At 48.1% G+C, this 12,793-nt stretch overlaps 3 protein-coding genes across 4 annotated transcripts; 1 reads left to right on the top strand and 2 right to left on the bottom strand.

The window, feature by feature from the left end:
- The first annotated feature begins 352 nt into the window (after positions 1-352).
- On the top strand, positions 353-1,576 carry LOC115762069. Its single transcript, XM_030704158.1, has 3 exons — positions 353-631; positions 689-1,224; positions 1,300-1,576. Exons 1-3 carry the CDS (start codon positions 363-365, stop codon positions 1,551-1,553), a joined length of 1,059 nt encoding a protein of 352 aa, XP_030560018.1. The 5' UTR covers positions 353-362; the 3' UTR covers positions 1,554-1,576.
- On the bottom strand, positions 1,540-2,182 carry LOC115762070. The gene is made up of 2 exons (XM_030704159.1): positions 2,068-2,182; positions 1,540-2,012 (listed from the first exon to the last, which is right to left on the bottom strand). Exons 1-2 carry the CDS (start codon positions 2,160-2,162, stop codon positions 1,556-1,558), a joined length of 552 nt encoding a protein of 183 aa, XP_030560019.1. The 5' UTR covers positions 2,163-2,182; the 3' UTR covers positions 1,540-1,555.
- Positions 2,183-2,525: 343 nt separating this feature from the next.
- LOC115762068 (dnaJ homolog subfamily C member 13) lies at positions 2,526-12,346 on the bottom strand. Of its 2 annotated transcripts, none has more exons than XM_030704156.1 (20): positions 12,247-12,346; positions 11,680-11,927; positions 11,473-11,613; positions 11,261-11,405; positions 10,639-10,840; positions 10,061-10,565; positions 9,821-9,999; positions 9,447-9,654; positions 8,969-9,379; positions 8,569-8,910; positions 8,252-8,460; positions 8,022-8,190; positions 7,196-7,963; positions 6,438-7,128; positions 5,166-6,372; positions 4,551-5,094; positions 3,619-4,488; positions 3,439-3,561; positions 3,118-3,376; positions 2,526-2,886 (listed from the first exon to the last, which is right to left on the bottom strand). In XM_030704156.1, exons 2-20 carry the CDS (start codon positions 11,869-11,871, stop codon positions 2,771-2,773), a joined length of 7,281 nt encoding a protein of 2,426 aa, XP_030560016.1. In that variant the 5' UTR covers positions 11,872-11,927; positions 12,247-12,346; the 3' UTR covers positions 2,526-2,770. The 2 variants fall into 2 exon arrangements, with proteins under 2 accessions (XP_030560016.1, XP_030560017.1); XM_030704157.1 differs by having other exon boundaries at positions 10,639-10,837.
- Positions 12,347-12,793: the final 447 nt, after the last annotated feature.

The raw sequence follows: 12,793 nt of genomic DNA, 5'->3' as shown, positions 1-12,793 counted from the left end.
TTCACTTTACTATTTATTGAAATTATGAAGTCAAAGATGAGCAGCGATCGGATTTTAGCTGGCTATAATATAATCCGAGCAGAAATTTTAACTCATATTTTAAATATTTATCTAATTATAATAATATTTTTATTTAAAATCTGCTCGCTTTTTGGGCAATAATTTCATTTTTCTGTTAACTTTGTCAGCATTGCGTATTTTGAATATGAAATTCAAATTTTTTTTCCGTTATTTAGTATTCTTGGCAAATTTAATACTTTTAAATGCCCGCGCGATAAAATACCAAATTCGATAAATATGCAATTTATCGATTTTGAATCAGGTTAATCGCCGAGGAACTAAGTTGAGCAGACTTTCAACAAATGGAAGACAAAAGGGAGCTGCGATCCTTGCTTTTGGCAACCAAAACAGGAAAACAACTTTCGGAATATCACATTAAATTGCTGCAAAAGCAAAATATCAGCACAGCAGAAGAATTTATTGATGCAGACAATGTGCACGCGATCTTGGCGCTCGCCAGCGACAAAACCGAGGAAATTATGCGGGAACTGTTGGATTTATGTGTGGGCAGAATTAAGTTTAAGACACTCTACCAGTCGCAGCCCATAAACTACTCAACTGGCATAGAGGAGTGGGTAAAAGCAGTAGGATTTGTTTAGACGTCCATTAAGCTCGAATTTACTTGCAGCTTAGACAAATTGCTGGACTCCATTGGACAACCCTTTCGTCCAGGCCGTGTTTGGGAGCTCATCGGCGATAATGATGTGGGCAAAACCGAATTGTTACACACGCTAGCTGTTAATTTCGTTTGCAAATATGGAGAGCAGCAGCAGGTGTTGTTTGTGGACACCAACTTGGACTTTGATAGCGAACGCTTGGAGGAGATTTTGTTGGAAAGGCAACAACTGAGCGCAGCAGCCATAGACAGATCTTTGGATGCGATTAATGTTGTGCAAGCAACCACAGCTGAATCTCTGATTGCAGCACTGGCAGCTCTACTCGAGCAGCTAGCCAGTCCCAATGCCAAATTTGAGGCCATCTCGCGCATAAAAGTGGTCCTCATTGATTCCCTTACAGCCTGTTACATCTTATATCGCAGCACTTATGAACGCAACAAGGGCCGCAGATTTCTAACAGAGCTGGCGATGATTATTCGAAAGCTGGCTGTACAGCACGACATAGCTTTTATCATAGGCCACACGACGTTCTCCCCGGACGATGAGAGTAAGTATTCGCTTAGGCAAGACTATTTTAATGTTTAAATATATATATGTACATCTATTACGTGATTGTTCGCAGCCAACGGCATGGGCGAGGATGGGGATGTAGACAACGAAGGGGGCTCGACTCAAAAAAGCGCAGATGCGCAAGAGGACTGCACCATCTTGGGTGACTATTGGTGCTCGGTCTGCACGCTGACTTTGGTCCTGGAGCTGCCGGAGGAGTCCCACTGCGACGGCGACGGGCTGCGGCTGATCAAGGTGCTTAATAATAACTTCGGCATTGGCGACGGCAGCTGCTTGCTGCGCATCACAGACGCCGGCGTCATTTGAGCTTAGTTGGGCGGACGACGTGCTCCACTGGCCAGGTGTTGTTGCTGGTAAGATTTCATCACACGTTTGCCAGGTTCTATGCCGTCGCTCAGACCGGGCCGCTTGCGTTTATTGCTGCCACTCGATGATTGCGGTGTAAATGTAGGCGCTACTGTCTCCACTTTTGTCTCATTACCAGCTATGGCTTCCACGCTTAAGTCCGAGTCGTGCGCATACTGGCAGCCGGTGCCAAAGCGGCAGCGTCCTTTTCTATAATTCCAGCATATTTTGCGGCCATTTTTGAGCTGTAAATGTGCATCGTTGTTCACCATTTTGACGTGCCGCTCCAAGGAAGCCGTTTTATGCAGCTCCGCCTCCAGAAATGGATTGCTGAATACATCGCCAGTCCGTTTGGCTGCCGCATTGTCCAGCGCGGCGCTGGCACTGGGCAACTTTGGGTGTTTCTGTGCAGGAGGCGGGCTGCAATTAATCGACTTCTAAATACATGTTAAAATTTGATAGATTCTTTAATTACCTTTCTGAATTGTTTGTTTGTTCTTTTTCGGACTCATTGCTGCTGCTTTCCGCGTCAGATTCAGATGAATCGCTATAATCAGCGACAAGCGACATTGTTTACGTTTTTATCAACAATAATCAGTGTGACCGGCTGGTAAAAAGTTAAATACCAAAAGGAAAATATACTAAACTGCTGTACAGCACTGTGCGATACTTAAAATTGTTTTTAAGATGTTAAATAAAATTAAGTTAAAATAATAAACTTTTTACACACACATATAAAGTAGTTTACAAAAAATATTTTCAGAACATTTTCGTTTCATTTTTAATGAGTCCGTTTTAATTCATAATACATATGTTTAATCACTTTATGCATGCTTTAGTTAAGGTGTATATGTATGTATGTATGTATGTATATATATGTGTGTGTGTGTGTATGTATGTATATTCGCTAATTACTATTTATACAATTTATATAAATATAAAAAATTAAACGTTTCCATAGACTTTGTTACAAATTTGTTAATTTGTTTGTTTTCTGATAGCCACGCCTCCGCCTTTCACACACAATGCATCAATGTGTATAAAAATATGCAAAACTTTTAATACAATAAAGGAAATCAGTACACCTCCATGTAAACACAAAAGATGTACACTTTGAAAGCCGGAACCACTCATAAGTTGTGCTTAACTTTAGTCTGGCCGTGGCAGATGAGCAGACGCTAATCAAGTGTCTGACGTGCCGACGGATCATCGCGATCAATGGGCGGCGGTGAGGTAAGCACTTCCACGCTCTGCGCTGGTCCTGCGGTGAGGTAGCCCGCCGTTGGATTAATGCCTGAAAGCAGACCACATACAAAGGATTATATATAGTTATTAACTAAAATCAATAACCAAGTTGTCTGCATAGTTAACGAGGATTGCAAGCGCCTTGTCCCCCTCTCGAAGCTTTAACTTGTTGGGAATTTTAAGAGCCAAGCAACGAAAAGAGTACAGCGTATCCATTTTCGGAGTGTTTTACACTGGCGCAACAACTATAGTTATAGAAAATGCATAATTTGATGCCCACCAGTCAAGTAGCCGCGTATATTGGTGTCGGTTATGAAGAGATCGTGGCGTTGATCCTTGAACTCTGCCCAGACTGGATGCTTGAGCAATATTTGCGTGACACGATCGCCATAGTTCAGATTGTGTGTCATGCCCTTGAGCGCAGCGACAATTTGTGCTTTGACCGCGGATGCATTGTCAACGAACTCCAAACGACTGTCCAGTAGTCCCAGCAGAAACGGTATAAGACCCGCCTCAAGCGATTGACTGATCAAAGAGTCCTGTCGGGTGTGGGTAAGCGAAAGTGAATACAATTTGGTTTTATAATTCCTTGGATGCTTACATGTTGATGCTTGAAGAGACGACTCAGCGTTTCACATGACTTCTCTATGCAATCCCGATTGTGTTCCATGCATCGCTTCAGCGGCGCAATGCACTCCGTTTGCGAGATGGCCGCCACACAGAACTGGAATGTAGGAATTGGAGTCAGGAATAGTCTAAAGATACTTTAAGCCGAACCCACTTCGGACAGCGACAGCTGGTGTAATACTGATAGCGTGTTCTTTGGCTGCACCGAGAGCAGATTAAACAGCTTGGGTATGTGGCCCAGCACGGGTATATCGTCGGCCAGAACGGGCTGGGAGCGCAGCAGCTCAACCAGTGCTGTCGTCGACAAGTCCAACGCATCCGGCTCCGTTGTGCTCTTGCTGATTTGCTCGACCACAAAGTCCAAGAGATCGGAGAGAAATTGTTTGGGCTTGCGCAAGGTCCAGGCAGGATTGCTGACAAACAGGCGCAAATAGACGCCGGCGACAACAATCTCGTTGGACACAATGTCCTTCAGTATGTCGGGATCCTTCCATAAGTGACGCGCATTTGTCTTTTGCTGCTGATAGAATCTGCTGCACGTCTCGGCGACCGCGTCGCATACATTCGAGCGCGTATTGTCGTTCCAGATCAGCTCCGGATGCTCATGTATGGACTCAAAGAGCTGCACAGACGTAGGCGGCGACTCGATCATGGCATCGATGAATAGCATAGGCAGAAACTTGGATATGGTAATTCGCACCTTGGGACCGCTCAGACGATCCGCTGTCATTTTGGCCAAGATTTCGGCGCACATTTCGCGTATTTGCGGATTACGTGAATTGCAGAACATGTCCAGCAAATAGATGACGGCGCCCTTGGCCTGCGCCTCCTTGATCATCTCCTGGACGTTCATCAGGCCGGACAGAGTCTCCAGCACCTTGACCTGGCTGGCGCGCAGCTCGGGATCCTTGAGCGCTACCAAATAGTTGCCAAGTATCTCGCAGGCAGCCACCTCCGAGACGCATTCCTTGTTGCGGGACACCAGGGCGACCACTTCCAGAGCCACAGCCTTCACACTGGAGTTCTGCAAGGGATCAGGACAGTTAGATATCTGTGAGAAGTTCTACTTAACATATTCCCACTTACATCAGCGAATATATTATTGGCCAGAAAGCCGAATATCATATCGAAATTGCCAATGCACTGGATCTCCACCTCGGCGTTCGCCTTGATCACCGCAATCAGCGCGCGCAGCACCATGGTTATGTGCAGCTCCAATTGGCCATCGTTGGCATAGTCATATTTGGCCTGCTGCAGCGAGAGCTGCTGCTCCGCTTGTGCATCCGTTTCCAGCTTTTTGCGGCTTTTGGAGCGATTGTAGGCATTTAGCACCTCGTCGAAGGTGCCGAAAGTTTTGCCTTCCTGCTGCTGTTGTAGCTGCTGCTGCAGCTGGGGATGATTGGGCGCCAGCGTGGGCGTCAATATGCCATCGCTGCCCATTTTGGGCACTGCGGCTGGTGCTGGGGCTGGGGCTGAGGCTGGGGCTGGCGACCGCTTGTATTGCAGAAACTTATAGGCATGCTTTAAGTACTCCAGCAGATCCATAATGAACTGCTTGGGCTGGACAATGGGATGCGTGGGCATGTCGTTGTAAATGCGTATGAATATGCCACCAATTTGCAGCTCATCCCTGGCAAAGGTAAAACACGATTAAGAAGCTGATATATATAGAAGTATTTGATAAGGATTAGGGCAACCCACTTGTGCGCATCGAACTCGAAGCCGGCTACCAGCTCGTAGACTTGTGCAATATCCTCGTGTGTCTCTTTGGCGGATGCCAGGCGCTGCTGCTCCAGGAAATCCTTGAGCTGTGCGCGCGTGCCATTGTCCCAGATGAGATAGGGATTGCGCGTATTGGCCGTCAGCAGTTTGAGCACCTCGCTGTCCCGCACGCTGGCCAGCTGGTTGGCAATGTAGCGGGTCAGCAGGCGGTCCAGCACCTGCTTGATCAGCGTATTCTTCGGCTCGCCCGTCACAATGTACTTCTGTTGTATGGCGTTTTGGCGGGCCAGCAGCTGATGCTGCTGTTGTTGCTGGTGGTCGCTGTCTGTGGGTGTGGAGCTGGATGTGTCGCTGCTGACGCTGGAATCCTGCTTGGTGAGCACCGCCGTCTCCTTCTCCTTGCCCGTGGTTATGGCCAGCTGTTTGCTCTGCAGCGGATTTTGGGCATTTTGTGTGTACGCCGAGTTGGTCGTTGACGACGATGACGATGGCTTCGGCTTGATGGCAGGCGCTGGCTTGGCTGCCAACGCGGGCGAGCTGGATTCGCTGCCTGTGATGGGCTTGTTGCGCAGCTCCATGTCGTAGCCAGCCAGAGCTATGCAGCCGAGCACGGCCATTTTGGCCAGATTGTTGGCCAATTGCTGTTGGTTGGACTTGTCGCTAACTTCGACGCCGCTCTCGTCCAGCGTGTAATCATACTCGAAGATGAAGAGCAGCAGCGACCAGAGCACACCATTGCGCGACAGATTGCACTGCAGATCATAGTTATTCGCCGCCAGGCTAGTCACCAGGCTAACCGAGAGCGTGTGCTTGAAGTAGACCACACGGCAGACATCCGAGAGCAGCTGCGGCAGCTGTATTATCTTCTGTTTGCACTTCTCAAAGTTGCAGGCGACCTCAAAGCAGCGCGTCACATTCGAGATGACCTGGTAGTGCAGGGAGTCCGGCTTGGAGTCCACGCCCAGTATGGAAACGCAACGCGAATATGCCTCCAGCAGCGCCTCGATGCCTTCCTCGCGGCGCAGCTCCTCGGCATTCAGAGCCGAGCAGTGAACTGTGTGATAGCACAGCTCCGAGGCGGCGGTCAATAGTTGGGCCTCCTTGGAGAAGAGCTCATCATCGCGCGTTTCCAGCCGTATTGTCTTGATGAGCTGCGGATAACCGGCGTACTTGTAGGGACGCAGGACTGCCAGGTTATGAGTAAGATTGGGATTAGCTAACAATTGGAAATCAGAAATATTTGCCACTCACCGTCCGCATAGCGCTCGAAGAGTATGCTCTGTGTGCGCAAGATGAGCACTATGTTATTGGGATCGGGGCCGCCGGAGCTCCAGACGGAGCGCGAGCACAGAAACTCATAGGCCTGATTGACCTTCTCGAAGATCTCGCGGCCATTGGGATTCTTGTCCGGATGATACATTTGCGCCAGCTTGTAGTAGCTCTTGCGTATCATGGACTCATCGGGCTTGGGCGTCTTGGTTAGATCAATGCCCAGATCCTGGTAGGCCTGTTGAATGGTCATCTGTGGCGGCTTCTTTTCCACCTCCTTGCGCCAAGCGTCCAGCGTGTGCTTGAGCAGCTGTACGGGATCCGAGATGGGCCAATTGGGAAACTTTTTGGTGTCGCACAAATGCCGCAAATAGTAGATGTGACAGAAGAGCTCGTTCTCCAGCTGCGGATAGCTGATCACAGGTATGGCCAGGTATGGATATCTGGCCATCGTATGGCCACGCAGACGCGGCGTGAAGTCGGCAATGTGTGCGGCAATCTTTTCGATGAGCAAGCGACGCATCTCTGAGCTCCAAATCACCTCGGGCGTATCGAATTCGCCCAGAAAGATTTCGGCAAACTTTTCGGCGCTGTAGTTCTCCAGGAAGCACACCATAGCCTCGGGCAGCAGCTGACCCAGAATACTGCGATGCATAATGCCCGACTGCGAGGTCTGCAACGAGAGAAGAAAATCGTGAGCAGGGCTTGATTGGAAGATCAGACAAATCCGGCTGTCTCACCTCCTCGCTGCGGAATCCCTGCTTCATGTGCGTCATCTTCAGGAAACGTGTGATAGGCAGAATATTGCTACCCGTGTACATGAGCATAAAATAGAAGACGCCCGTCATGTACACTTTAGGCATCTCGGGATTGTCCTCCATGATCTGGCAGAGCAGCGTAGCGACACGCTCCAACAGACCTGGATCATGCGTCAAACACACTTGCACCACATGCGGCAGGCAAATAAATTCCGAAAGTTTGCGCGACAGCTTGGGCCCGGGTATGAGCACAGCAACGCCGCTTTGTGTGCGGCTGGGAAAGAAGCTGGTGCACTTGATCAGTATGTCGAGTATCTTGGAAGCCAGCTCCGTCTCATCGTACAGCGGCGTGCCCTTGGCTATAAGGCACCACTTCAGCTGAGGTATCTGTTGCAGCGAACGCCAGCCGTCCATGCCGATGGCCCAGCAGCGTGTCTTGGGCGTGATCTGGCCCTTGTGCCAGAGATCCTTCAGTTCCGAGTAGGTAATGGGTCCCTGGCGCTCTGCCTTCTGCCCGTCCTTTTCGATGTTGTAGTACCAATCTTTCTCCTCATAGGCGGCCATATTGGGACCCGCCTCGATCACATTCGTTTTAGTATTCAATTGGGCGCGGCCCTTGTGCAAGTGCGCCAACGTAACCAGATCCACCAGACACTGAACATGATCGACCAGAGCGCGGCAATTGGCCTTTTCCAGCACCAGACAGGATATTAGATTGATTAAGGCATCGCGCATCGAAGGAGACAGGCACTTCAAGGGAAATATTTATTAATTTATATGTTAATCCAAGATTTTCGGTTCATCTTACGCGATCGCTGAGCTGCAGAATGTAGGACATGTCGCTGAACTTGCCAATCTCCTTGTGATAGCGTCTATAGACCTTGGCCAGAGCCTGCAGCGAGAAGACCGTCATCTGATCATCATTGACACGCTGCCGGCACAGCACGCGTCGATACAAGGCATTAAAGAGCTCAATGCTGTCCACATAAAAGGTGAATAATTAGCAGAGATAGCTTTAGATGGAAGAGCAAAACGTACGGATCCTTAACCAGATTCTGGGGCCAGTCATCCTTCTCCAGTATGAGACGTATATAGTAGTCGCCAATTTTGATTTCCTCAGCGAGACATTGATAGCCCACCTCAAATTCCTGATAGTTCCAGGCGACAATCATCTGGCCAGCCAAGTCGCGATCGTTTAGGAACTGACGCAGCTCATTCTCCAGGCACATGCGCAGCTCCTCGCGCGTCTGTTTAAATAAACGAACATATAATTTAATGTTATACATTAAATACTTAGTCGGTCGACTTATTCGGCCTTGTTCGGGCTGATCTCTTATAGCGAGATCTCTGCTCACCTTGTGATTCCATATTAAGTTGGGCAAACTGTGATCTTTGGCGAAATTGTAAAAGAAGTAGGGCAAGTTGACAATGGCATCGGTGGTTTTCTTCTTTTGTCGTCGATTGCGCAGCACCACCGGACGGTTTTTGAGCGCCTGAGCGGCGCCATCCTGTTGCTCGATCAGATTCATGCCCCAGTGCTTGATGCCCTGCAAATGCTTCTCTATCACATTCTTGCGAGTTTTCTTGGAATGTTGTATTGCATATTTGAGATTATCGCGAAAGTTTAGTTTGTCCTCCTCGACGTCCGTGTCCGGCACGCTCTCCTCCGTCTCCAGGAAGGTCAACAAGCCGGCCGGCTGTAATTAGACTTCAAGTTAAATACAGAAATTAAGCGCAATCAGTTAAGAGACTTACGAAAATGCGCTTGAATAGTTCCATGGCCTCCTCGCTGTCCGTTAGCCAGAGTCCAATCAGGTGCCGCGACAGCTGCCGATGTGTTATCAATGTGGGATCATTGGAGGGCGTGTAGAGCGCCACCAGCAGATGGCGACAGAGCGCCGCCTCATCCAAGGCCAATGCCTGCATTTGCTGTGCCACATGCAGCTCACCCTCTTCGATGATGGCGCGCAGCACCAAGCCCGCACCCTTGACAATTGCCAGCGATGGATGCTGGAACAGCTTGTACAATGAGCGTCCACGCTCGGCCACCAGCTCCAGCAAAATGTCAAACTGTTTGCCATCTGTCGTCTCGCTGTAAGGCACACACAACGCAAAGGTCATGAAGTCCAGCATGGCGGATAAAACTAGCGCACCGCTACCATGGCTCTGCGGGCAAAGAAATGCATAGTTAGTCTACAGGTTTAGGTTTAGGTTTGGGTGGGACTTCACTTACCACATGCATGGTCCACATGTTGAGCAGGGTTTCCAGAAATGATTTCGATGATAATATGGAAGATTTGTTCAGCTGCTCCTGCTTAAGGTCATGGTCCGTGTTCACCGAATGCATCAGCGAGTTGATCATATCAATCGCCGAGTAGGTGACGGCCAAGTCCTTGCGACGCAGTGCAGCCACAACCTTGGTGCCGATTATTTCGCGAAAGCTGCAAGACACAGAATATGCCCTATATAAAACCATTTCTGACTGACTAATGATCTCTGTGATGGATCTCTAAGAGTAGGTTTTGGAAAGTAAATACATAAGTCGAGAGTGGCCTCCTTTTGCCTTGTACATACAATGGGTTCAGGGTATAGGAAATAACTATTTACCCCGGCAGATTTGTAAAGGCCGCATAGCCCACTTTGCTGGCCAGGAGACGCGTCAGCGCATGGAATATAGCCTCTAGTTCCGTGTTCGTCAGCTGCGCCGTGGGACTGTCGAGTTCCTTTTGAGCCAGAGCCTGCAATGCGCTGAGTATAAGCTTCTCCTTGTTCTCCGCAAACAGGCTCTGCAAGAAACAAGCATTAATTCACTAAAAAAATCCCTCAATGGGTCATTGTTTGGCTCACATCCTGGGTGACACTGTAGTTGAGTCCACTGTGCGGCACGTTGGCATTGAAGCGCTCGAGTATCTCATGGCGCTTGATGGGATTATGAAAATTGTTGATAACCAGCCGCAAAAGGTTGGCCTCCGTCTCCTCGTCGACGGAGCTGTTCAGGGGCACATAGCGCTTGCCACGCGGCGTATTCCCAATGCGTATGTGCACATCCTGATTGCCACTGGAGCGCACAGCATCCAGCACAGTGGCCAGCAGCGAGTCGCGATCGTTGGTGCTGTAGCTGCGCACAATGCCGTTCTTGTATTCGATGCAAAAACGCTGCAGATTATCCTTATCGCGCACCAGCGCAAATACATCGGCCAGCGGGCGCAGCGTGCAGACGCTATAGGTTTGCGGATCGCGCTCCAGCAGCGTCACCTCGGTGAGGCAGAGTATGCGTTTGACGGGATCCGGATGCCGTGGCGTTATCTTTTGCACCGTGAACTCTGTCATGGAGGTCTGGAACTGATCACCGCTGTAAGGCATAGATAGTTAAATGATGTTGGGGCTGGGGTAGGGAAGGCTGCACTCAGCTATCAGAAACTTGCCTGTACTTGCCAAAGCGCTGGCGATCAAATTTCTCGCGCGTTATTTGACTCTTGAGTATTTTGGTTTCGATGCCGAGAAACTGAGAGGAGCGTTGGACAATATTCTGCACGATCTCATGATGATTCAGCGCCTTGAACATGTGCAGCCGGCTAAAGCCGCCGTAGGCCATCACGATGCCATTATCATAGTCCGAGATGCCTGCTTAAAACGTGCGCGTAAACGGAAAAATCACAACGATGAGTGCGAAAACAAACAGAACAGAAAAATGAAAACAAAGCGAACACGTATTAAAATGTGAAACAGGACAACAGAACATTGGCACATTAGCTGGAACATTGTTTGCTGAAAGCAAACCCGATGCGAATGGCATTTTATAGAGCCCTGCATCGCTCAATTCAATTGCATCCAACTCGAATACCCAATCGATTCAACCGAAGCCCAACAGGCTCGAGCTTTGGAGCGAATAAACGAGCTTAACAAACACTAAGAGACGAGTCGAGTTAGAGCCGAGCTCGATCTGCTCGAGCTTATTTTCGCCTCGCTCGACTTAAATAATTGTTCCCGTTTCGGTTTGCCTCGATGCAGGATTCTACAGGATTCTACAAGCCTTGCTATAGGTACCTATTATTCCGTCAATATCCTTATACATATAGCTGGTCAGCACATCATTCGTGGTGGGATCCAGCTGATCCAAGGAGCAGGGCGTCACCTCCAGCACAGTGGGCAAACTAATGCCCGACCAATGGTATTTATACGCATTGAAACGCTGCGACGTTGAAAGAAACAAACTCATTTCAGATAAACGACAAACGTTCGAAAAGATATTCGCTTACGAGAGCATTTTTTGGCTTGTCGGCGAATTCTCTGTAATATTTCAATATGGAGCTGAGTATATCGTTGCGATATTCCGAGGAAAGTTTAATCGTATCCAGTTTCTTGTCTTTTTTTATGGTGAGCACAAACTCATTGGGTATCTGCGGGCGCAAAAGCAATTAATTGAAAACAGTATGCATTACATACACATTTATATATAAACATACATTTGTGGTCTTTGCGGGTGCGGCGGCCACTATATCCGAGTAGGTCCAACGATTGGTTAGGTCAAATCTGTCCGGATTGTAGGTGGAGATGCCGGTGGTGCCAATGGAGAGTATGCGCTTATATTTACCCTTCCACGAGTGCTTGGTCACAATGAAACACTCCAGATCCACATGCTCCCGCGGCGGCAACATCTTCGCGCAAGAATATTAACTGTTTGCAATTACTGTGCACCAACTAGATAACAAGACTGCAAGTGGAAAAGCGATTAAAATAGATGTTTGTTTGACAATAAGTTGTACAGCTGATTCATGGCTCTGATTGTCCAAAAAATGTTAAATTACTGCTGATTAATCAACTGGCCTGGGCTCGGATACTTATCAGCGGCGGTCGCGGCCCACACGACGACAACAAAGACCGAAAAGGGGAGTAAACGTGACGACGACGGCGACGGCGACGGCGACGTTGACGACACCGAAGTGCTACGACTGTGGTTCCAATCAGAAGCAGCGGCGTTGCTAATTAGCTTAAGTGTTTTGCTGCTGCAGCGCATCCGTTGCTTTGCTCACCTTAAACATTTAAAGCATTTCAACTGCTAGCACTTAAGTTTTACAAATTATTGTTGATTGAAACTATTACTATTAGAGTTTTTAGTTATTTGCAATTTTTGCATTTGCATTTTTTACAACAGCAGCGCAAGCAATGTGACCAACGCCTAAAAGAGCTAAAAATACCAAAAATACTGATTAAAATATACCAGGGCTGCAATCGGTAACCAACAGCAAACTAACGATGACTCATACTAAGAAGTCATAAAACAATATTCACTAGAGCAGCCTATCACTGCTATAAATTCTTAACATTCCTGCAGAGCATTATTTATGCAGCATAGTGCGTTTATTCCTCATTATATTGAGATTGCATCATCTGCAGGAATGCCACTCATTTATTAATTAATCGCAGTGTTTTGCATAGGGCTACCAAAAATAAGTATCGACAGCATATTTCACGATAACATATCGATAAAGTACTTTTGAGCGCGCAACGAAAGTATATTCAATTTGCATATGTAAATGCTGCGAAAAGTAATATAATAAATGTAAAGTCGCTAAGTCT

This window comes from Drosophila novamexicana, unplaced genomic scaffold (assembly GCF_003285875.2).
Source record: "Drosophila novamexicana strain 15010-1031.04,08,12 unplaced genomic scaffold, DnovRS2.1 tig00000564-arrow-pilon, whole genome shotgun sequence".
Lineage (NCBI taxonomy): Eukaryota > Metazoa > Arthropoda > Insecta > Diptera > Drosophilidae > Drosophila > Drosophila novamexicana.
Note: the sequence above shows the minus strand (reverse complement) of the source record. Positions and strands in the feature narration are given on the sequence as shown.

Excerpts from the sequence above, each read along its gene's own strand:
- LOC115762069 (XM_030704158.1), top strand. The coding sequence starts at position 363 with ATGGAAGACAAAAGGGAGCTGCGATCCTTGCTTTTGGCAACCAAAACA. Across the intron at positions 632-688 it reads TACTCAACTGGCATAGAGGA|CTTAGACAAATTGCTGGACT; the intron begins GTGGGTAAAAGC and ends ATTTACTTGCAG. Across the intron at positions 1,225-1,299 it reads GTTCTCCCCGGACGATGAGA|CCAACGGCATGGGCGAGGAT; the intron begins GTAAGTATTCGC and ends GATTGTTCGCAG.
- LOC115762070 (XM_030704159.1), bottom strand. The coding sequence starts at position 2,162 with ATGTCGCTTGTCGCTGATTATAGCGATTCATCTGAATCTGACGCGGAA. Across the intron at positions 2,013-2,067 it reads CAAACAAACAATTCAGAAAG|CCCGCCTCCTGCACAGAAAC; the intron begins GTAATTAAAGAA and ends GATTAATTGCAG.
- LOC115762068 (XM_030704156.1), bottom strand. The coding sequence starts at position 11,871 with ATGTTGCCGCCGCGGGAGCATGTGGATCTGGAGTGTTTCATTGTGACC. Across the intron at positions 10,566-10,638 it reads CAGCGCTTTGGCAAGTACAG|CGGTGATCAGTTCCAGACCT; the intron begins GCAAGTTTCTGA and ends TATGCCTTACAG. Across the intron at positions 2,887-3,117 it reads TATACGCGGCTACTTGACTG|GCATTAATCCAACGGCGGGC; the intron begins GTGGGCATCAAA and ends GTCTGCTTTCAG.